This window comes from Budorcas taxicolor, chromosome 4, assembly GCF_023091745.1.
Source record: "Budorcas taxicolor isolate Tak-1 chromosome 4, Takin1.1, whole genome shotgun sequence".
NCBI classification, from domain to species: domain Eukaryota; kingdom Metazoa; phylum Chordata; class Mammalia; order Artiodactyla; family Bovidae; genus Budorcas; species Budorcas taxicolor.
The window spans coordinates 45218197-45242475 of NC_068913.1; the positions used below are offsets into that span (position 1 = coordinate 45218197).

Below are 24279 nucleotides of genomic sequence, written 5' to 3' on the forward strand. Positions count from 1 at the left end.
AAACCCCTGCAAATGTGCTGCAGTGAGAGGGCTGTCATCTATAGGCAGGATAACAGTAAGGAGTGAGGCTGGAGGTGGGAACCCCAGCCCCAGGAGACGTGGAGACCAGGTGACTCCTCAAAGGACCTGCAACCCAGAGGCTCCATCATCCTTTGGGTGCACTAGGCCTGGCTTTGAGGTCAGATAACCTGCCTGGATATGGGGACTGTGGTCCCATGCAGAGGGACCAGGCACTATGAATCTAAGGCAGGTCCTTTCCTGGCACATCATGCCCGCTCCCTCAGCCTTAGGACAGTCCAGCCTTAAGACCCAGCCCAGCTGAGCCAGAGGTGTGTGCCCCAGCTGCGGCCACTCAGGCATGAGGGGAATGAAGTAGGCATCCTTCCTATTTATATTTCCAGTTCACTTTTTATTTCTGTTGGAACACAGTTGATAAACAGTGTTGTGTTTGTTTTTGGTGTCAAGCAGCTCAATTCGGTTACACACAGGGCTACGTCTACTCATTTTCGGCTTCATTTCCCACACAGCATCTTGCAGAGTGTTGAGTGGAGCTCCCTGTGCAGGACAGAAGGTGCTTATTGATTATCTATTAAACGTATCAGTGTTCATATATTAATCCCATGTATTAATTTTTCCCTCTTTCCCACCTTTCCTCTCTGGTAAATATAGTTTTCTAAGTCTCTGAGGATGTGTCTGTTTTCAATTAGGGTGCATCTATCCATTTTTTTATTCCATCTGAACATGCTATCTGTCTTTATCTAAGAATGTCCCACAGTGTGATCCTCAGTTGTTACAAGCGGCATGATTAGCTTCTTTTTTACAGCTTAGATGTTCCCTTGCGTGCAGGCATGGCATCATCTTTATGCATTGCGCTGCTGATGGATAGTTTGCTGGCTTCTTGGCGACTGAAAGTATTACGGCGATGACGTTTGGGTGCATGTCTTTTACCTTTGGGTTTTCCTCAAGTATATTCCCAAGAGTTGGACTGCTGATCCTGTGGGCACTGCAGTTTCATTTTTCAGGAGCCTCCGCAATGTTCTCTGTAGCGACCCTTGCCAGGCACCGTCCCCACCCACAGCTTAGGCGAGCCTTTTCCTCCTGGGTCCCCTGCAACACTTACTGCTCGCAGACATTTTGATGATGGCCCCTCAGACTAGTGCTAGGGTTTAGCTTATTATAGTTTTGATTTATGTTTTTATGATAATAAATGATGTGAAGCATCTTTCTATGTCCTTTACAGGACAAAAGAAAAAGTAAAATGTTTTTGAGTCACAATTTGAGTAAAATTGAAATGACCTCTCTCTTGAAATGGGCTTCTTAAATTATGGCCTTGTTTTGAATATTCTTTTGATTACCTACCACAGCACATTTCTTCAGGGCAGGCTATTATTTACCTGAAGGGCCTTGTGAACCAAAAGTTTACTTTTTTATGTCTGGGTATTTGTTTATTCAGTTCATGCTTTTCTATCCATTTCAGTTTCCACCTCAACCTGATATCATATGCTATCTGTCTTTCTCTATCTGACCTGCTTCCCATAGCATGATCATCTCCAAATCCACCTGTGTTGTTCCGAGTGACATTTACTCCTTTTTTGATGGTTTGCAATATTCCTCTGTCTACATGTGCCACACCTTCATGCACTCACCTGCTACTGGACAGCTTGCTGGCTTCCACGTCTCGGCTATTGGAAGTAGTGTTGCAATGGCATTGAGGCTCATGTGTCTTTCCCCTTAGAGATTTCATCAGGTATATGCCCGGGAGTGGGATTACGGATCATGCGGTAGCTCTTATTTCGTTTTTAAAGGAACCTCCATCATGTCGTTTGCAATGGCTCTTACCAGGTTACGTTCCCACCCAGAGCATAGTAGAGATCTTTTCCACCATGCCGTCCCCAAAATCAGTGCTTGTAGACTTTTGGGGTTTTTTTCCACAAAAAAAACACACATGACTAAGCACACTGGGCTTTTGCCTTTTCTCTTATTGACTTGTAGGAGTTCTTTATATATGCTGGACATTAATCCTTTTTAATTGTCCATTTTTAAAATATAAATTTATTTATTTTAATTGGAAGTTAATGAATGATGGCTTCTGGTAAATCCTTGTAGTTGTGACTTACATTTCTCTGGTAATGAGTGATGTTGAACATCTTTCCCTGTCCTTTTATAAAAAGAAAAGAATTATTGAGTAACATTCAAATGGCTTCTCTTTGGAAATGGACTTCTTAAAGATAATTTTTTTGAATTTTCTTTGCATTACCTACAAAGCACATATCTTGAGGGCTGTTTTCGTTGATAACCACACAGGCCTTGTGAAGGTGTGGCCGGAGACTGGTTTTAAAGTTGTAGTTCTGGGAAACGACCACGTGGTGGCAGGATTTCTTTTCCCCCACCTCTGCTAAGGCGGAGATGAGGGAAAGTCCTGTTGTGGGTTAAGTGAGAGCAGAATGTGGCAGGACCCACATCTCTGGGTGGGGTCACTCTAAGGAAGGAGGCTGGAGGTGGAAACGCCAGCGCTCGGAGACAGGGAGACCTGGTGACCGCTCCAAGTCTCACAACTCACAGGGTCCATCAGCCTTTGGGTGCGCTAGGCTTGGCTTAGTTGTGCCACGGCCCGTGTCGATCACGAGACAGTGGTCTCGTGAGAGGGACCAGGCACTACAGTCAGAGCTCCTTTCCTGGCACATCCTCCCCAGCTCCCTCAGCCTTGAGACAGTCCAACCTAGAAGCCTACCCGGCTCAGGCTCCAGGGACATCCCACCAGCCCTGAACACCCAGGCAAGAGGTGAATATAATAGGCATCGTTGCTTTTAACATTGTAATATTCAGTATCTATTTGAGTATGGTTGATTGATAATGTTGCTTGTTTTGGGTGTCCAGCTTGACTTAGTTATACATAGGTATACATCTACTCATTTTCAGACCCTCCCAGATAGCTTCTTCCAGAGTGTTGAGCAGAGTCCCCTCTGCTGGACAGGAGGACCTTGTGGAGTATCTGTTACAGAAATCAGTGTTCATATATTAATCCCACTTGCTAATTTGTTCTCCCGCACCTTTCCCCTCTGGTAACCTTTTTTCTGTCTCTGAGGGTTTTTCTGTTTTGTAAATTCATGTATTTCTATCCAATTTGAGATTGCACCTCAATGTAATATCATAACCTTTCTGTCTTTCTCTAACCTGTGTCCCATAGTATGATCATCTCCAGGTCCACTTATGTTATAGGCGGTGACATTACTGCATTCCTTTTCTTGTCTGAACTCTATTCCCTTGTATTAATATCTGTGTACCACGTCATCTTTATGCGTTCGTTTGCTGATGGACAGTCTGGTGGCTTCCATGTCATGACTACTGAAAGTAGTTTTGTAATTATGTTGGGGTACATGTGTCTTTAGCCTTAGGGTTTTTGTCATATATATGCCCTGGAGTGGAATTGTGGATTATGTGGTAGCTATCATTTTGCTTTTTAAGGAACATCCACGGTATCCTTCATAATAGCTCCTGCCACCCACAGCATAGGAGTATTCCTTTTTTGCATGCAATTCCAAAAATTTACTGCTTGTAAGCTTTTCTACGATGGTCACTCAGACTGGTGCAAGGTGGTACCTCGTTTTAGTTTTGTTTTCTATTTCTCTGATATTGAGCAGTGTTGAGCATCTTTCCGTGTCTTACGGTTGTTGTTTTTTTTTTAAGGATTTTTAAGGAAAATTGAAATAGCTTCTCTCTTGAAAAGAACTTATCGAAAGTGGCTGTATTTTGAATTTTCTTTTGATTACTTACCACAGCACATTTCTTGAGGGAAGATTTCATAGCACTGATTTTATAGCTGTGGTAATCATAAATGGCCATGAGGCAGCGGGATTTCTTTTCCCCCAGCTCTGGTTACTCAGGCAAGGGGGAAATGAGGGAAAGTCTGTGGTTGTAAATGACAGCTGAATGTGCCAGAACACATACCCAGGGCTTCTGTCTCCCCACTTCCATCCCCTTACCCTTCATCCAGGAACAAATCCCAACCTCTACAAAAGTGCGGTGGTGAGGGAGCTTTCACCTATATGTGGGATGATTCTAAGGAAGGAGACTGGAGTGGGAACCGCAGCATCAGGAGACATAGAGACCAGGTGACTCCTCAAAGTCTTGCAACCCACAGGGTCCATAATCCTCCGGGTGCACTAGACTTGACTTTGTGGTCAGATGCCCCGCCTGGGTCTGGGGACTGTGGTCCCGTGCAGGTCTAAGGGTTCCCATCCTGCCTCAGCCTTCTCGGCTCCCTCAACCTTAGGGCAGTCCAGCCTTAGGACCCGAGCTGCTCAGGCTCCAGGGATGTCCCACCAGTACCAAACACCCAAGCCTGAGGGGAATATAGTAGACATCATTCCTTTTTATAGTTTTGTATCATTTTTATTTCTATTGGAACAGAGATGATAATGTTGCTTTTCTTTTCCCCATCAAGCACAAGCATTCAGTTATACATACAAATACATCTACTGGTTTTTGCCCCCCTTCCCAGATAGCTTTTTCCAGTGTGTTGACTAGCGTTCCCTGTACAGAACAGGTCCTTGTTGATTATCTCTACAGATGCCAGTTTTCATGTAATAATTGCACATGCTGATTCATCCCTGCCCAGTATTTTCCCTCTCCTCACCATAGGTTTCTTTTCTAAGCCTCTGAGTGCATTTCTGTTTGGTCAATTCATGTGTTTCTATCCATTTTTAGATTGTACCCCAGCGTGATATGTATGCTGTTTTTCTCTGTGTAACCTGCTACCCATAATCTGATCATCTCCAAGTCCACCTATGTTGCTGAAAGGAGCATTAATTTATTCTCTTTTACAGCTGCCCAATATTCCCTTGTATACATGCACCACGTCTTCCTTATGCACTCGTCTGCTGATGGACAGGTCCTGTCTATTGAAAGTAGTGTTGAAGTGACGTTATGGTGCATGCTTCTTTTCCCTTAGGGTTTTGTCGGGTATCTGTCCAGAGGTGCGATTGCAGATCGTGTGGTAGCATCTACTTCATTTTTTAAGGAACCTCCATAGTGTCCTTCCTAGTGGCTCTTACCAGGTTACATTCCCACCCACGGTGCTGGAGAGTTCATTTCTCCACACCTTTCCCAGCATCTACTGCTGTAGACTTTTTTGACGATGACTGCCCTAATTGGTGCAAGGATGTACTTCATTTTCATTTTGATTGACATTTCTCTGATAATGAGGGATGTTGACCATCTTTCCAAGTAGTTTACATTAAAAAAAAAAAATGAGTAAAGTTGAAATGACTTTTCTCCTGAGTGTCTTGAAAGTTGGCCTTTAAGAAATATTTTTCAAGTATGACAATTCTTGAGGTTCCCCCCCCCCTTTTTTTAATGAACCTAATAAGCTTATGAGTGTGATTCCCCAAAGCACTGACTTTAAGTTGTAGTTTATGAAATAGCCACAAGGTGACAGGAGTCCATCCTCTCTACCTTTGGTAACCAGGGTGAGGGGATGATTAGGGACAGTCCTGCTCTTAGGTTGTAAAGGAGGGCAGAATATGCCAGAACACAGACCCAGGGCTGGTCTAATCACTTCCACCCCTTGCCCTTCAATGTGGGAAAAATCCAAACCCCTGCAAAAGTGCTGTGTTGAGTTTGCTATTCTCTATACATGGGGGACTGGAGGTGGGAACCCCAGCACCAGGGGACATGGAGACCAGGTGACTCCTCAAAGTCCTGGCAACCTGAGGGTCCATCATCCTTTGAGTGCACTATGCTTGGCTTTGCTGTTGAAGGGCCTGATGTGATCTGGGGACTGTGGTCCCACATGGAGGGACCAGGCACTGTGGGCCCAAGGGGCTTCGTTTCCTGGCAGATCCTTTCCATCCCCCTCAGTTGAGCTTTTCAACTCAATCTGGTTCAGGCTCTACGGATAGTACCCCCAGCCCTGACCACACAGGCAAGAGGTGACTATAGTAGCTATTATTCCTTTTACTGATATCTTCATTTAATTTTTAGTTTCTAGTGCAGTACAGTTGATTAACCAAGTTGCATTTGTTTTGGCATCGATTCAGTTACAGATAGGAGTACATCTACTTGTTTTTGGACTCTGCTCCCAGATAGCTTCTTCCAGAGTGTTGAGTAGAGTTCCCTGTGTTAGACAGTAGGGCCTTGTTGACTATTTTAGAAATATCAGAAAAGAAAGGGAAGTTCCTCCATCATGTTCAATTCTTTGTGACCTCCATGGACTGTAGCCTGCCAGGCTCCCCTGTCCATGGGATTTTCCAGGCAAGAATACTGGAGTGGGTTGCCATTTCCTTCTCCAAGGGATCTTCCTGACCTAGGGATCGAACCTGGGTCTCTCGCACTGCAGGCAGACTCTTTATCATCTGAGCCACCAGGGAAGCCCAAGAAATATTACATGTTAATCCTAAAGTGCTAATTTACTTCTCTTCTGCAGATTTCCTCTTTGTAACCATAAATTTCTAAGTTTCTGAGCATGTTTCTCTGTTGTCAGTTGGGGTATTTCTATCCATCTTTAGATTACACTTCAAACTAATATCATATGGTGTCTATTTTCGTCTGTCTGACCTGGTTCCATAGTATGGGCATCTCCAGTGCCAACACTGGAGATATAGCTGTAGTTCTGGGAAATGACCACTGGGCGGCAGGATTTCTTCCTCCCCACCTCCGGTTACTCAGGCAGGCAAAGTCCGCGGTTGTAAATGAGTTCAATGTGCCAGAACACATATCCAGGGCTTCTGTCTCACCATTTTCACCCCCATACCCTTCACCCAGGAACAAATCCCAACACCTACAAAAGCACTGTGATGAGGGAACTGTTTTCTGTAGGCAGGGTGACTCCAAGGAAGGAGGCTGGAGGGCACCAGGAGATGCAGAGACCCAGTGACCCCTCAAAGTCTTGCAACCCACAGGGTCCATCACCTTTGGGTGCACTAGACCTGGCTTTGCTGTCAGATGCCCCGCCTGGGTCTGGCCTGTGAGCCCATGCAGAGGGACCAGGCAGTGCAGGTCTAAGGGTTCCTTTCCTGCCCCATCCTGCTTGCTCCCTCAGCCTTAGGACAGTCCAGCCTTGGGACCCTAGCTGCTCAGGGTCCAGGGATGTCCCACCAGCTCTGTTCACCCAGGTGTGAGGATATACTAGGCATCATTCCTGTTTACATTTTTATTTCATTTTTATTTCTACTGAAATACAGTTGATGAACTTGGGTTTGTTTTCCTTGTCAAGCAGCTAGATTCAGTTATATATAGGGCTATGTGTACTCATTTTCGGCCACTTTTCCCAGATAGCTTATTCCAGATTGTTGAGTGAATACCCTGTGCTGGACAGTAGGTCCTTGTTGAGTACCTCTACAGATATGCTAATCCCAAGGTGCTAATTTATCCCTCTCTTGCACCTTTCTTTAGTAACCAAGAGTTTCTTATGTCTATTTTTGTTAATTTGTGTTTTCCTATCCATTTTGTTTCCACCTCAACCTGGTAATATATGCTATCTTTCTCTGTGTGACCTGTTACCCGCAGTACGATCATCTCCAAATCCAGCGGTGTTGTCCCCAGCGGCATTACTTTATGACTGAGCAACATTCATTGCATATGTGTACGACATCCTTATTCACTCATCTGCTAAAAGACAGTTTGGTGGCTTCCAGGTCTTTGCTATTGAAAGTGTTGCAATGACGTTGGGAGGCGTGTACTTTTACCCTATTGTTTTCTTCGGTACATTCCTAGGTGTGGGATTGTGGATGATAAGATAGCTTTGTTTTTTGGAATCTTAATGTGCTATGCTTAGTCATTCAGTTATGTCTGACTCTTTGAGGCCCTATGGACTGTAGCCCGCCAGGCTCCTCTGTCCATGGGTATTGTCCAGGCAAGAATACTGGAGTGGGTTGCCATGCCCTCCTCCAGGGGATCTCCAGGGATCTAACCCAGGTCTCTCACATCGCAGGTGGATTCTTTATACCAGCTGAGCTACAAGTGTTTGGGCTAGGAGGGCTCAAAGCCTGCCTGCTCTGGATACCCTTCTCTCCACAAGATGCTGACTGACTGACTTTCAGACAAATGGGGTCACTTCCTACTTCACAGAGCACTGAGGCTCTAGGTCAGCAGCCAGCCCAGGCAGATTTCTGGAAGGTGAAGTCTGTCCTTCCCAGGTGTGCTGGACATATCCACCTGCTTCTCTTCTGTGAGTTATCTCCTATCTGTGAAGCCTAACTCCTGGCTACTACCACTTAGAAAAAAGCCTATTGCACAAATCTTCCTTGACTGTTTCCCCTTCCCACCCCTAATGGGCAGTGGTTTTCAGACTATTCCGTTAGAGCTTCCATGTTCCTGAGAAATGGCCAGAGGAGCCACTGCAGTGGGTTTGGGGGTGAATGGGAGAGACTGTGGCTCCACTCAGCCAACCAAAGATGTCCAGCTTTTATCTGTTTTGCACTTTTAAGATTTTAATTTAGAAGAATGCATTGCTTTCTAAAACATACTTGGAATAAATAAGCCCACATGTTTCTCTTCTATCTTGTAGATAGTTTACTAATTAAGACTGGTCCAATCTGGATTATCAAGATGTACCTTGTTTAAAAAAAAAAAAGCTGAATTTCAGAATCTGCTCTCCATGATACCCCTCTGATGGGTTATACCGGGATATGGACTCTCTCTAGCCCTTGGGACATGCTTGGCTGTTATCTGTAGACCCTGACTGTCTTCTTCAGTTTACTCCAGTGCAACATCTAAATAAGCTCTTCTTCCATGTGCTTCCTGATGTGGAAAAAGTTAGGAAGCACAAAAGTACTGGAAGCACTAAAATATAGTAACACTTGGGGCTTGGACTCTGGAATTTTATGTAGTCAGTCATCTTGATTCTCACTAGCTGAGTGGTCCTGGCAAATTGCTTAGCTAAGCCTCAGTTTTCTCATCTGTGAAATGGGGATGACAGCACCATTTCTTAAGAGCTGGTGTGAGGATTAAGACAGAATATCGTGACATGGCACAGTACCTGGTATGATACTTAGAACGCAGTAAACAGTAGATCCGCTGTTAATAGCCCCACCTTGCACTGAGATTTGCCCTCAACCGTGGAAGTAAATTTTGCCATGGCTTTACTAGTGCCGCACCTTTGATAATGCTTGCGAAAGGGTATAGATGTGAAACACAATAAACAAATATAAACATCAATAACTTTAAAAACTGTGACTATTAACACCTAGTTTATACTCTCTGATGATAAAGGTGAAACAAATACATATTTGAAGGCTATTAACAGTGCCTCCAGACTGGAAACACTGCTTCGGAAAGAGCAGAATCAAATACTTTTTTTCTGAAATTTTTTTAAATGCACATTTTTATTTATATTTTGTTAAAAAAACAAGCATCTTCATGATGGTAGAACAAATCCAAATGAGCCATTATGGTTGGAACATGTCTTAACAAGCTTTCTTCTGAATACCAAGATGACTTCACAGTACTGTCTTCTGATCTAATCATTTATATTTTCCTGTAATATTCTAAATTAGAAGAAAATATATTCCTGTATAACCATATCAGTATTCTCTAACCCAATTTATAAGAAATAATGCTTAACCAAATCCAGAAATCTCTGTGCAGAAATTTTATTCATTTCAGCAAAAGTATTTATGTAAAAATGTTTCCAATATCTAGTTTGAATATTTTTTATCTTACTATATATTTATCCTTCTACTGTTTTATTGAAGTATAGTTGATTTACAGTGTTGTGGTAATTTCTGTTCTATAGTAGAGTGAGTACATGCCCATTCTTTTTTCTATATGCTTTCCAGTTGTGGTTTATCACCGAATGTCTCTGTGCTGCACCGTAAGACCTCGTTCATCCACTCCATATATGAGCGCTTGTATCTGCTGACACAGCACCCCCCGCCCCCCGTCTGGCAGCCAGTCTGCTCTCTCTGTCCGTGTCTGGTCTGCAGATAGCCTCTTGTGTGTCATGTTTTAGATTCCATGCAGAAGTGATCTCACATGGGTGTCTTTCTCTTTCTCTAACTTACTCCACTTAGTATAATAATCTCTAGTTGCATCTAGGTTACTGCAAATGGCATTATTTTTTGGTGTGTAGTATTCCAGCGTATATCTGCACCAGATCTTTATCCATTCATCTGTGGATGGACATTCAGGTTGTGGGATTGCTGGATCATAAGGTAGTTAATTCTATTTTTAGTTTTCTTAGCGGTTTCTGGAAAACCATTACACTGTTTTCCACAGCGTCTATGCCAACTTACATTCTCAACAACCCTGGAGGAGAGCTTCCTTTTCTCCACATCCTCTCCAGCACTTGTTATTTGCAGTTTTTATGACGGCCATTCTGACCACTGTGAGGTGGTACCTCACTGTAATTTTGATTTGCATTTCTCTAATATAATTAGCGATAAGGAACATCTTTTATAAGCTTCTCAGTTTGATTAGGTCCCATTTGTTTCCTTTTCTACTGCCTTGGGACCAAAGAAAACACTGGCACAGTTTATGTCAGAGAATGTTTTGCCTATGTGCTCTTCTAGGAGTTTTACGATGTTATGTCTTATATTTAAGTCTTTAAAAGCCATTTTGAGTTTATTTCTGTGTATGGTGTGAGGGTATGTTCTAACTTCATTGATTTACATGCAGCTATCCAACTTTTCCAACACCACTTGAAGAGACTTTTTCCACTGTAGATGAGGTTTTCAATTCAATTCAGGTTCAAGGAGTGACAACGTGAGGGATATTTTTAAAACATATAATATTATCCCCAACCTTAAGACATCTAATCTCACTGTTCTGATTCCAGCTAATAATATGCCCAGCATTTCCACAGATCAATACAACACCCCAGCTCTGGTAACTGTTCCTCTGTGTCCAAAATTCAAACACAAATAGCATTTCAGAGACTATCTGGATTAATAATAGATCTGCCTCTGACAGTGCTTTAGATGGGAGTTCCTGTCAAGCTGCCCTAGAAGAGATGAGCCCCAATCAAAAGAGTTGATAGCAAAGGAGTCTAGTGACAGTACTCCAGCTGAGCTTGTAGAACTTCACCCCATTCAGAAAGTCATTCAACAACCCTGCTCTATTACCTTCTGCTCTGTAGTCTTGAACAAGGTAAACTTTTTGTGCCTTGGTTCCCCCATCTGTAAATGTGCAAGTTTACAGGTGAGTAAATACATCTTAAGAGTTCAGAATAGTTCATGGTACCTAGGAAGCACTTCAATCCGTGTTGGCTGTTGTCAATATTAGTCATTCCAATGGTGGTGATAGTAGTTACTTTCCTAGACACCCTAATCCAAAAGGCAGCCATTAGGCTTTGGCCCCCAGACTTCACTGAGAGGAGGAGACAAGTGCAGGAACTCTTTTTCAGGGTTTGGGGGAACAGTCAGCCCATGCTGGAGGCTGTCAGGTAAGGGGTAGAGCGGGAGACAGATCTTCTTTCCCTGCAACAATCCCTGGCCTCCTTCCTTCCTTCCAAGGGTCTCCCTTACCCTTCAGCACAGAAAAAAACCAACTCTTCCTTGACTTATTTTCCTCTTCTGTACAAATTTTTGCTGCCAATAAGAGCCACCTGGGAAAACCAATAATACAGATATTTACTACAGTAAGTAGTTTATTCCTAGCAGATCACCTCTCTGGTTATTGTCACTGTAGTGATAGTCAATAAAATAAAAAGAGTGGCTGAAGCACAGTAGATAAGTTTTTTGTTTTTTTTTTAAAGCTTGGACATATGAAGTGAAAGAGAGCATTTTATTTTTTCAGTATTGCCAGGTTCCTACAAGATAATTTAAGAGGTCATACATCTTTTAACCCAGAGATAATGGTGTGTGTTTGTGAGCATGTAATGTGTGTACACCATATACTAGTAATATGTAATGTGTATCCACTGGTTTGTTTTCTAGGAGAGATCCAAACTGGCTAGAGCTGGTAACAGCAAGGGGAATAACGTTGTTCTAACTTAGGAAAGGGGTTTGCTTCTCCCTCAAGGGCGCGTAAGACATTTCGGTTCTGTCTTACCTGTGGGCTAATCTGAATAGTCACTGGCATGCTGATTCACGCTTCCATAGGGATGATGTTCCTTTAAGCGAAGGCATTATCATCATCATAACTGCGACGATTACAGAGGGAAAGAACATCTGTTGTATCAGATGGACTTGGCTCGGGACCCTCTCTGCCCTCTGCATCTGAGGAGCCACCAGGGAAGGCTGAGGACTCCTCCGTGTGGACTTCCTGTCACCGGTGTCCTCCTCCTGCTCTTTCCGCAGCCTTCCTTCTTTCCTCTCACATTTCAAACAGACGTCATCATTTCACCACCATCCTCCCCTTGGAAAGTCTTCCATTTCTACTTGTGCAGTAGACTTATTTTTTATTCAAATACACAGTGAACAGGTATTATTGTGTCAAGCACTATGCTAGATGTTAAGTCCACTGTGATACACAAGACCAGTGTGGTCACTGCCCTCATGAAACTTACAATCTACTAATTGAGACTTATGTTAATCAAAGGGGCATCCAAGTATTAATTCCAAATTATAAGCACTACGAAGAAATAAAAAGCCAAGAAGCTCTCAAGGAGACCAGAGTACCTACTGTGGGTTGGGGTTCTCTTGGGTAATATTTAGGAGTCCTAAAGAATGAAAAAGAACCCACCATGTGAATCACTGTGGGGTACAAAGGAGCCAGCAATGATGTATGGTCCCAGAATACAGAATGAGCTTGTGTGTTTGAGTAACTGCACAAAAACCAGTGTGAATGAGGAAAAGGGGATGAATGGAGGTGAAGCTGGAGAGGCTGGCAGGGGCCAGATGAGGCAAGCTTTTGTGGGCTTTGTTAATGATTTTAGCCTAAGAGCAGTGAGAATCCACCAGAAGTTTTAAGCAAAGGAAGGGCATGATCAAATTTATGTCTCAAAGACATTGCTGTGGCTGCTGCATGGAGACCAGAGGTAGGAAAGAGAAGAAGTAAAGAGAAGACTGGGTTATGGTAGGAGCCCACGTGAGAAACGAAAGTTTGATAGGAACTGCACTGAGTCTGCAGACTGCCTTAGGTAGTACAGCCCATTTGGATAATGTTGGATTTTTCAATCCAGGGTGATGGTGGCCTCATAGAATGAGTTTAGAAGTTTCCCTTCCTCTGAAATAATAGTTTCAGGAGAGATGTTAATTAACTCTTCTCTAAATGTTTGGTAGAATTCGCCTATGAAACCATCTGGTCCTGGACTTTCGTTTGTTGGGAATTTTTAAATCACAGATTCAATTTTAGTACTTGTCATTGGGCTGTTCTTATTTTTTTTTTTTTACTTCTTCCTGGTTCAGTCGTGGGAGACTGTACTTTTCTAAGAATATGCCTATTTCTTCTAGGTTGTGGGAGGACTTTTGCAATGTAATCCTTCTCCAGTTTGTGGGTCTCCCACCCGGGTGGTAAGGGATTTGATTATATCGTGAGTGTGCCCCTCCTACCGCTATCTCGTGGTTCCTTCTTATGTCTCTGGATGCAGAATATCCTGTTCTGGTAGATTCCTATCTCTTATCAGTGGCTGTTCAGCAGTTAGTAGTGACCAGCACATTCACGAAAAGAGGGGAGCTCAAGGTGTCTGCCTTCTTGTCTCCAACCAACCTCAGGTTCCTGCAGAATAAAATAATTTGTGTTTCAACAATAAAGTTTGAACATCTAGTAGACAATCTTATATTACCCGTTTGAATCTTGGAACTCAGGTTGACAATGTAATGCCAAAGGAAAGTTGGAGGGTATCCATCCAGGAAGTCAAAGTTTCTGCAAAACTTTCTAACACTTTAAGGCAGAGTCTCATAGAAGGGTCCCTCCTTCCACACCAGCCTGGTCCCACTGCCCACCCCTGTCCCCAGAAAAATGAAACTTTTTAGGTGTCTTTATCCAAATTCTCTGTCTGGTGGTCACTAAGAAATATGTCTTGAGTGACACTGAACTACTGAGGTCACTCCCCTAACTTCTTCCAGAGAATGCAGGCCAGTATTTCTCAAAAGCTGGTTCTCCATTTTCTGAATTACCTGGATGCCTGTTAAAAATGCAGAGGACTTCCGTGGCCCTATCCTACTGGAAGCTCTGGGACTGACCATCGAAGAATCTGTATTTTTCACGGCTGTCCTAGGTGATTTACGTTCTGCCAAATCAGATATCCACACAGGACTGACTGTCAGACCTGATGACACCCCAGGAAGTTAGAAGGGGCCAGGACAAAGGGGTGGATTAGGCCTGGGCTTTGTAACAGCCTTCCTGAACCAGCAAGGAGGGGAAGGGGTGAGGTAGAGGATGGGAACAGAGAGCCGGAGGTGGGGGGGGGGGGGGCGGCGGCGGGGTGTCAGCTGCCCTCTTGGCAGTGTGGGTGTGGGTGGGGGTGGCAGTGGCTTCGGGCGTCGAGAGCAGGGGGTCCCCGACCCGACCCCCTGCTCTCATTCCCAACGTGGAGGGAGGCGGCGGGACGTGGAAAGCGTGTGCGGCCGGGCCCTAATGCCTGCGCTTCCTGCCCCACAGACGAACCCGGCTCCTGGAGTGCTCCCGCTGCCGCCTCCCCAGGTCTGCCGGAAGTAGGCGTCTCCCTGGAGGACGTCCTCTCTCCATTCTCTCCATCACATCCAGCCCCACCCTCCGACCCTTCCCACCAGACAAGCCCAGACCCAACTTGGGATATCAAAAGGGAACACGACGTTAGGAAACCAAAGGAGCTTTCAGCCGGCAGCCAGAAGAAGCAGCGCCTTGGGGAGCAGAGCGAGCGCTCGGCCAGCCCGCAGAGGGCCGTGCAACCTGGGTTCGAGGAGGCGCCTGGCGGCCAGGGGCAGCCTGAGGCCGGCAGGCCCTCCCCGGAGACCAGGGCGCCTGGGCCCGCAGTGGCCGAAGCGGCGCGGGCCGGCAACAAGGATGGGCTGCAGGCCACGGCGGGCTCCGAGCTCGGCCGGCACGGAGGCCCCGGCGCGGCACCTGCGTTCGTGGGCCCGGGCCGCGGCGGGGGCGCACGGGAGGTCGAGGGCCGGGCGGGGGCGCGGGCGGGGTTCAGGCAGGGCGCGCGGCCCCCCGGGGGCGCCCCTGCGCGCAAGGCTGCCGTGGCGCCCGGGCCGTGGAAGGTGCCAGGCTCCGACAAGCTGCCGGGCGTCCTCAAACCCGGCGCCTCAGCCCCGGGGAGATGAGCCCGCCGCCCCGCCTCAATACCTGCAGGCCATTCTTAGGTTCCGTCTCTTGGCGTTTTAATTTATTTCCACTGTCACATGCATAAATCCACGAGGCACCAAGGCTTGGGAGCACCGACGTGAAGCCCCACGTGTCCAATAAGCATGGTCCGGACGGTGTCCACAGTGCAGACCTAACTGATCCTAAAGCCCCCTGTTACACAGTGGGGGCTTTGGCAGCTACGGAAGAACCAAAATAACATGAAGAACATCACAGAGAATGCAGTGTAGCTTTAGTAAAAAAAAAAAGAAAAAAATTTTCCCCCACTGCATGAAGGATTTGGCTGTCATCCAAACTTTGTTTCAAGAAACTGGACAAGTTAAGAGCAATCACAAACTGGAATATCGCCTTAAAAATCAAACTGCACGGAGCAAGCTGAAACTGAGACAAGATATATCTTTTAATTGATCTGAAGAGTTGTAAATAAATTGTTCTTGACATATCTAGACAGGGGTTAAAAGGTTTCTTTGAAACATTCAGAACTGTTCGCCCATGACCTGTTTCCACGGCTCACTTGTGGCACCCATCACCAGTCTTAGAAGCAGTGTTCCCTGCACACTTGCAGGGTGAGTTAGAAACCTAGTGAATTCACTGGTGTGATGCCATTTGTACTGCCATTTCTGTAATCACGTTTCTGTACATTTTCAGTGGTAGAAGAAAAGGTTTTAAAAATTGTATTCTAGGCAACAGTTTGCCATAAGTCAGAATTTTGCAGTTTAGCTCATAGATCTTAATCAGTTTTCATCTACAATACAAATTTTATAATTGAAGGACCATAATCTTAAATTGAGATTGGCATTGCTGCAGTTCCTTTATGAGAAGGCTTTCCTCTCGCCTCAGGCTCAGAGATAGGAGTTTCTTTGACAGCAGTGTTATATTTCACTCATTTGTTGTCTCTTTAAGATTCCTCTTTCCATTACATTTTCACCTTGACAGAGCAAAGTATTCCTCCTATATTTCTCAGATTACAATGAATCTCTAATATTAAAAAATCATTATTATAGCCCATTTATTTTCATTAAAGAACACGGATCTTTTTAGCATTCCCTTCTGCTTACCTTTCTTATTTTTTTCTCCTTTTATTTCTGTTTGGTTTGCTTTTTTGTCTAGATGTTTATTTTCCTTGCCCATGGTTGATAACCTAGTAAAGTTTCAATGCTTGCCTTTCTGCTCTGCCATTTTAATTTTTAATCTTTCTTTTTAAAGTTTTACCTTCAGTTAGTTATCCATGCATTCTTATTTGTAGCTACACATACTAAAAGGCAAATGTTTCAGAGGGCAGTTTCTCTTTTATGTGACCTGAAATAATGAGGCTTCCCATACTCTGCCCCTCACAGGAGTTCAAATGCAAATAAACCTTACCTCCCCTACTTGAAGTCAGAAAGTCAAAGAGGGAGATCAGATCCATCACAAGAGGGCACATGTAAACAGTTTCCTTGGGTTGCCTCTTTCCTTTTCTTTGTAAGTGCAGTATCCTGAGCACCAGCTGTTTAATTCCCACCAGGCAGAGGTATAGTTTAGTTGTTTGTTTGACAAGAGGACAATGTAGTTGAAAGCCTCAAGTGAAGAGTCTTGCAGCCTGTAAAAGCAATTTCCAAAAAATGAAACTAAGTCATCATAAACTAAAGCACAAACACATGTAGCAGTTTACAGTCCTTTTGGTTTAATCTCAATTAGTCTTTCTCCCCTGGACTAGAAATCCAGTCTATTTTGCCATTAAGTTATTGAATCTGGTTTTGGACAATGCTTCTATAGTGTAGCTGCACGTCCGGGTACTGTATCCTCTGACCTTTATTTTCCATGTGTTACAAAAGGATAAAAAAAAAACTGAGATTACGCTTGCATAAACTCTAATTTGCACAGTTCACAGCTACTACTTGTGCAGTAATTGCTTTATGCGGCTGTAATCCATAACCTGTGAAGACAGCACATCATCTAAACCCCATTCCAAGTAATATTTCTGTGTAGTGTTAGCTGTGAATTTACCCTGTACAGCTGTATCTCTATAAATATAATTACATGTATTAATAGTCACAGAAAGACTGTAAGTGAGCAACTATTTTTATGAAACGCACCACTATGGATAAATTAACTTTTACAGAAATCTTGTTTACTGTATGATATTCTAAAACACTGTCAAATAAAATATATATCCAAAAATATTTTCTTTTTCCAACTATATAGGCTGTGTGTTGTCAACTGAAAAAAAAAAAAACAAAATTCACAGCATGAGAGTTGTGAGTTAAGTCTTATTGGGGACAAAATGAGGACTATATATAGCCCAGAAGACAGCATTTCAGAGAATCTGAGAAACTGCCACAGAGAGGTAGGGAGAGGTCAGTATTATGTATGATTTTAGTGAAGGGTGGGATATGCAGTCAAGCACACGTTCTGGTGGAGGCTTGCTGCTAGTCATGAGGAGCAGATGTCACCTTTAATGATTTTAGTGCTTTTCTAGGTATGAGGAGATGCAAGCACTGAGCTCGTAAAATCTCCAGAGAACATCTGACTATCCAAAGGCCTGTTCTGCCAGAGCACAGTGTCCCATTCCTGATCTCTACCCTGACCTCCATTCAGGAGGTGTTGAAGGTCGGTGACTACAGGGGCGAGTAACCTCATCTGTGTAGAGGCAGATGGCACGTGCCCATTTTTAGTTGGCAGGGTTCCCTCATGGTCATAAATGTGTGGACTGGGAGGCACTGTGTGACTATTTTGGCCCATGGTGCTAGGGATCCCTAGGTCAGGTGAGGCTTTCATTGTTAAGCCACTCGGTGTGCTGTTACTGGACTGGGCCTTCTTAACAGCAGTCAAAAGTCTCTGGACAATACCAGTCTTACTAGTCTATTATGGTCCAGGAAAGAAAACTCCCTCTTATTGCTTCTTCCCATATCTAGAGTCATACTAGTGAAATCATTTGTCTCATATATACTTATATATATATTTAGAGGAGAACTATATATCTGGTCAAGTGCTTCCAATCATCATTTTTTCAGAGGTTCAGTCACACATTTGATAACGCAAGAAACAATTTTGTAAAACAGGCAATATACAAATAATATAGCTACCAGTATTGGTAAGGAGCAGCCCAGTACATTCCCAGGCTGTCTTAGTCTGTTTCCCAATCCTGGCACTGTCCGTAAGGCACCCAGCCCAACTTCCTGGTGTCACTAGGCTGGCTCTCCTTGTGTGTGTGTGTGCTCAGCTGCATCTTTTTTTTGTGGCCCCATGGCCTGTAGCCTGCCAGCATTATCCCGTCAAGGATACTGGAGTGGGTTGCGATTTCCTCCTTCAAGTGGACTGTTTACCACTTTCGCCACCTGCGAAGCTCTGGCTATCCACAGTATGGTTTAATTGTACCCAACATAAAGTGAAAGTGAAAGTGAAGTCGCTCAGTCGTGTCCGACTCTTTGTGACCCCGTGGACTGTAGCCCGCCAGGCTCCTCCGTCCATGGGATTCTCCAGGCAAGAATACTGGAGTGGGTTGCCATTTCCTTCTCCAGGGGATCTTCCCGACCCAGGGATCGAACCCAGGTCTCCCGCATTGCAGGCAGAAAGGGAGTCTTTAAACATAAATGGATATAGCCTAGTGTTAACCACATAAATTAGTCTCAAAATTGTGGGAAGCTATACTCTTTGGCTAAAATTTTTTTGTCTTTTGCTCTGACTGAACTTGAAAATGTCTATTTATGGCCAGAGTCAGACCAGGTATTATTAATTGGCCAGGTGAAGGGATATCACCTAACAATAGTGTCTGAAACAGAACTATAATTTCTTTCTTTTAGAATAAATTTCCTAAGAGCCAACCAAAAGGAGAGGAGAAATCCAAGGTAACACAGAAATACTAGACATAGGTAATTGGTCACAAACCCAATAACTGGATTCAATTTTAAAACCATCATAGGATCATGCCCATGATAGAAAAACATCTGATTCGAGTGTACAAAGGTCCGAGAAGTCAAGAAAACACAATAAATGATCTTACGGGTCAGGTCCAGCATCTTCAGTCAGCTGTCTACTTCTGATGTTGTCTTTTTCTCATCCTGGTCTAAGTGTAGTCTCTCCTCTGTTTGAGTGTTGTTTTAAGGTGAATTTGAGATCAGCAGTCCTTTCTGTAGACCAGTCCAGTGTAGGAGCCCTTTCTAAGTGGAAATATTAATCCAAGAGTCAATTTCTTTCAATTTTGCAGTGCATGAGCTAGTGCAGAGTACCTGGTAAGGATCTTTCCACCTGTGTGGGAAGTGGTCCTTTAAAAGATGCCATTTCCAGTACACACAATATTGCTTGCAGGTTGTGGGATACTTGATCTTCCTCTAAAGATAGACTGTTAAGATAAGCTTCAGAAACAAACTTAGGGTGTCCTATTAATTATTCAATTAAACTTAATATAACAGCAAGGAACCATCGGAGGAGTGAGTCTTAGTAAATGCAGACCTCAACACAACTAGAATTTAGTACTCACTGAAAAACTTTCTACAGTTACTCTCATTTCTACCAAATTCAGCCAAATTAAGACTAATCTGTTTCCAAAGTAAGTCTGATCTCAATAAACTTGGCCTGATGATTTATATAAATATAGTTTCTTGCATAGGCTTTTTTAAAAATAGCTTTGAGGGGACTTCTTTTATAAGGAGTCCCTGACTGAACCTGTAAAAGGCCTCTCAGAAATAGCAAAGTCATACCCAAGGGCTTGTCACAGACTGTCTCACAGACTTGGGTGAATTCCTTTCCTTGAGACTCCTGTATCTGTTAGGAGATGTCCTTCCTAATATATCAGACAAAGCTACTTGGAACCTAAGCACTTCCAATCTCTGGAGAGATCAGATAGGTGAGATAAATGTTTCAATTCAGTTTACAAAAGCATAATTTACCAAACACAAGTCATAATCAGGTTGAGGAGGAGGGTTTCCTTATATCTGGAAAACACAGATTAAAACCAGTTACTTTTCAGATAGAAACCATAAAAATTACAGCCAGAGTCATCAGTTCATTCACTCCTATTGTTAACAGTTTTATGAAGCCATTAGGTTTCCTTTTAGAATTCTTTAATTTCTTACCCAGTTCAGCATTATTGTCTGAAAGTCAGAAACCTATATTTGTCCTAATGTTCTTCCCATAAATCTTTTTGAAGAGGAAGCATTTCTGTAAAAGCAATCAGAATAAAACCATAAATGCCAATGGTCAAAAGACATACGGCACTTTTAAAATCTGACTACAATGCAATTGACAAAGAAATTTGGCTACTGCTACAACAAATAACACTTTAATAACTAGAATTATGACTGATAATTTTACCAGAAGTATCAGATTTTAAGAATTCCATGCAACTTCTGGAATATCTATGTTAATAACATTTCCCCTTATAACATAACCTAAGATTTATTACTCATTTGACAATACTTCCCATGAAATTTAACATACCAAATGAACCTAATTAGTTTAATATCTCTCTCTCAAGTTTTCCAGGGGCCCTCTGAAGCATCCCCAAATTAGCTAGGGGTCAAAAGAACTTCATTAGAATTTGATTTTCGAAGTTTTGTTAAAAAAAAAAATTATCAAAAAGTTTTAAAACCCTCATAGGTCACTGCAGAATAACATTCCCTTAACAAAAGTGACTGAAACTCCAATATTTTGGCCACCTGATGCAAAGAGCCGACTCATTGGAAAAGACCCTGATGCTTGGAAAGATTGAGGGCACAAGGACAAGGGGATGACAGAAGAGGAGGAGATAGCTGGAAGGCATCACTGACTCAATGGACATGAGTTTGAGGACATGGTACTCCTTTGAGTATCCAGGAGATACTGAAGGACAGGGAAGCCTGGCGTGCTACACTCCATGGGGTTGCAAAGAGTAGGGCACAACTTAGCGACTAAGGCAAATACAGATCAGATCACTTAAAAGGCAAAGAAACTTAAAAATATGTTATCAAAGACAGCTCAACATTTTAAGAAAAATGTCTCTTAGAGATAAAAACCAAACTCAAGTCTTGTACCAGCTTACTTTTAAAATTCAATTACTCCACTAAATTTATTTTAAACTTAGCCAGTTCTAACCATGCACAAAACTCTTTTGTTGGCAGTGTTAATTTGAAGGAAACAATTACCAGAAATTGAGTTGATTTTTAAAAACTGCAGTTGTCTTAGATTTTTCAAAATATAAGTTTAATGCCCAAATAGGACTTCTTTGAAAGTTGACTCTAAATGCAGTAAAACTGCAAGGGAAAATAACTGTAGACTTTTTTCACCCTAGTAAACAGAGTTTTCTCATAGACACTCTAGTTGGTATTTGCCTGTCAAGTGACTACATCATTCATGAATTGACACTATGTTTCTGTTGCTTGCTATGCTGATTGATACTGAAACTTTTTTTTCCCAAAAAGGTAGGTATCAATCACCAGTAAATTCCATCACATTTTTTTTCTTTTAATTCTGGATTTTTTTCATGCAAAATCCAAGTTTATGCAAAAGCCAAGATTTTGTGAAAAGCAGTGTGTAAAGGTGCGAAATGAATGGCCAGATAACCTGTTTGCAACATAAAACAATACTTGCACTACAGAGAAGAAAGAGTTCTAGGAAGTAATAGGAATAGGATAATGACAACCGTGCCATCAAGTGTACAATCCAAAGAAATAGTTCTCAACCCTAGTCAAGACTTCCCACTGATGTCAACAGGAGGCCTAAAATGCCCAACTGACCATTTTTACTCCAGTAGGCTTTTTCTTTTTCTTTCTAAAGATTTAAACCTACTGTGTATTGCTCAGAAAAGTGAAGAAGCTAATACAAAGTGTGAAATCAAGCACACAAATTGAGATAATTACCATAAATGTATGTCGTTCTTTATGTAGTAACCAGAGAAAGGCCAAGTGCAAGCTGAAAAAAGCAAGATCTATAAAACAATGTATTTAGTTTAAAAAATGAGGTGTCAGTATTAATCATGCACAGCCAATTACATCTTAAAAGGAAAAAAATCATTACGACATCAAAAAAGATCACAGATCAGAGACCAAAGGTTCCAGGGCAGGGACAGGGCAGCACCAGGGCTGAGCAAGTGAGGAACCTCAAAGGACAAGGCCTTACCATGAATCAAGTTTCCAAGGTCAGGCAGAAAATAAACATGAAGATAGCCAAGGTGGGGACTGGGCGGACCAATAAGCACATCCCTCCTCTAAAGCTGTCATCTGTCACTGGAACTATCTTTCAGTTCCTCATGAGAAGGGTTGGGGGGCTAGGGGGGAGAAAAGAAAACAGAAATCAGCTTTTTATATGAAATTTATGGTTTTTAAAGTTTGACAAGTTTAATTCACATTTTTAAGAAACAATGAACAAGAAGATTCTTATCTTCTACCACAACTAACCACCTGCACACCGAGTCTGGCCCACAGCCTACCAATCTGCAGCCTCTGTCTTGGAACAACAGCAAGGCTTTCAGCAGAGAACCCCTTGCTTTCATCAGGATCTGATTCCCCTTCCAAGCAGTGGATCACACACACCCCAGACCTGGTGAAGTGTGTGGCTCCTGGGGGCTGCACGTGCCTGGAATAGTTTCAAGTGTGTACTCCAAGTGCAAGGCACTCTGCCAGACACCTGACCACTGTTCCTGCGGTACAGGTGGGTTTGCTGTGAAGCTGGAGGAACTGAAGCATGCGTGAGCCCTCAAGCTCATGTGAAATTTCACATTTTCTTTCTTATTGAGTCTCTCCCAAACTGTGTAAGCTTGGGGCTCCCCTAGAATGAATCTGACCCTGCCCAACTGATATTATTTTTCAGGCCAAACTCACTGCAAAATCAAGTGACCTAACTGCTGAAGAAGTTGGACTAACGAGATTTCTTTTTCAGATAACCGTAGCGCCAGACGGGATGCCTACAAAATCTCCAGAGTGCTTTCCAAGTCTTAACACAGTACTGGCACTACATCCAATGATAATGCATGATTCTTCATCATGTCAAGTTTATTTAGGGCACCAACTGAATGTGTAGAGATGATGCTTATGCTTACTGGTGGTAATAGCAGCTGCAGTGTGTAAACATTTGGGAATAAATGATGGAGCAACAATCTCGAACTACACTGACCTCTTGCTGGGCCACACTGGTGGCATATCACCCTGGCAGCCCAGTGATCCAGGAAAGCTGAAGTCTGTCCACCACCCTGGGGGAGGATTGCTGGCAACCGCAGATGAGGGCTGCATCTGTTTTAAAAGATTCTGAGAGTTTCACTGGATCTTTTCTTCTGATGTAACGGTGTCCTGGAGAACGAGTTCACCTGGAAATCTCGTGAAGCAACAAAGTGACCTTTCTTCATTAAGTGGAAGAAAAATTTTCTAAAACCCTCACAAGGTGTGTCTGTGTGAAAGAAGATGCAATCCCCACTGTGCCTTCCTCCTGGGTCAAATGCCTTCACGCCAAGAACACACAGTCCCTGGAGGGCACACAGACTTTCCAGGGCTCACACAAGCAGAGACCTATCTTACTTGGAATCCACTTCCAGAACTTCATCTTCCATTTTTATGCATTTCAAGGCCTGTGGTTTGCCCACTGCCCATTCCCACCTGCCCTATACAAGGACCCTTCACATTATGGAAGAAAGATGGACTTATCATGTAACCTAAATTTGACTCTGTTCATCCCCCTAAAGTGTAAAACCTCTAGGGCATTAAAGTGACAACTGGAGAAGGCAGCCTTTGGGAGTCAGGAGACCAAAGCAGAGAGCGTCACTTACACGGGCAATGCCTTCCTTCAATTCAAGAGCCCCATAAGGTTCCTATCTAAGAATTAGCACCCACGTTTATCTAAATTTTAAAATAAAGTCAGACTTTTTTTCTGATTAAATGTGTGGCTTGGCTGTTTGTCTGACTTGACCACAAGGACTAGCTTTTCAAGTTAGATTATATAGCAGGTATTTTCCATAAGTTAAATGAGTCAAATCTGCAACTACAAGGTTTAAATAAGATACATTTAAAGCATATATAAAAAAAACATATCCTTGGCAGTATTTAAATTTGTGGAAAAAACATAGATGTCAAGTTAACAATGAAATCAGATCTAGAATTTTTATAAAATTATCTTATGGGCTACATGAAACAAAAGGAGCATGAAGTTAAACCTACTTAACTC

At 43.1% G+C, this 24279-nt stretch overlaps 1 protein-coding gene and 1 long non-coding RNA gene across 2 annotated transcripts in view; one reads left to right on the forward strand and one right to left on the reverse strand.

Moving 5' to 3' along the window:
• Positions 1-15131, forward strand: part of MAGI2 (membrane associated guanylate kinase, WW and PDZ domain containing 2) — a 1481671-nt gene extending 1466540 nt beyond the window's left edge. Inside the window, exon 22 of the mRNA XM_052638336.1 lies at positions 14482-15131. Coding sequence (XP_052494296.1) covers positions 14482-15131 — 650 coding nt within the window. The remainder of the gene's footprint in view (positions 1-14481) is intronic.
• Positions 15132-20266: 5135 nt separating this feature from the next.
• LOC128046229 (uncharacterized) lies at positions 20267-23304 on the reverse strand. The gene is made up of 3 exons (XR_008199253.1): positions 23239-23304; positions 22246-22393; positions 20267-20310 (listed from the first exon to the last, which is right to left on the reverse strand). It is a non-coding gene; the product is annotated as an uncharacterized LOC128046229 (long non-coding RNA).
• Between the last annotated feature and the right edge of the window lie 975 nt (positions 23305-24279).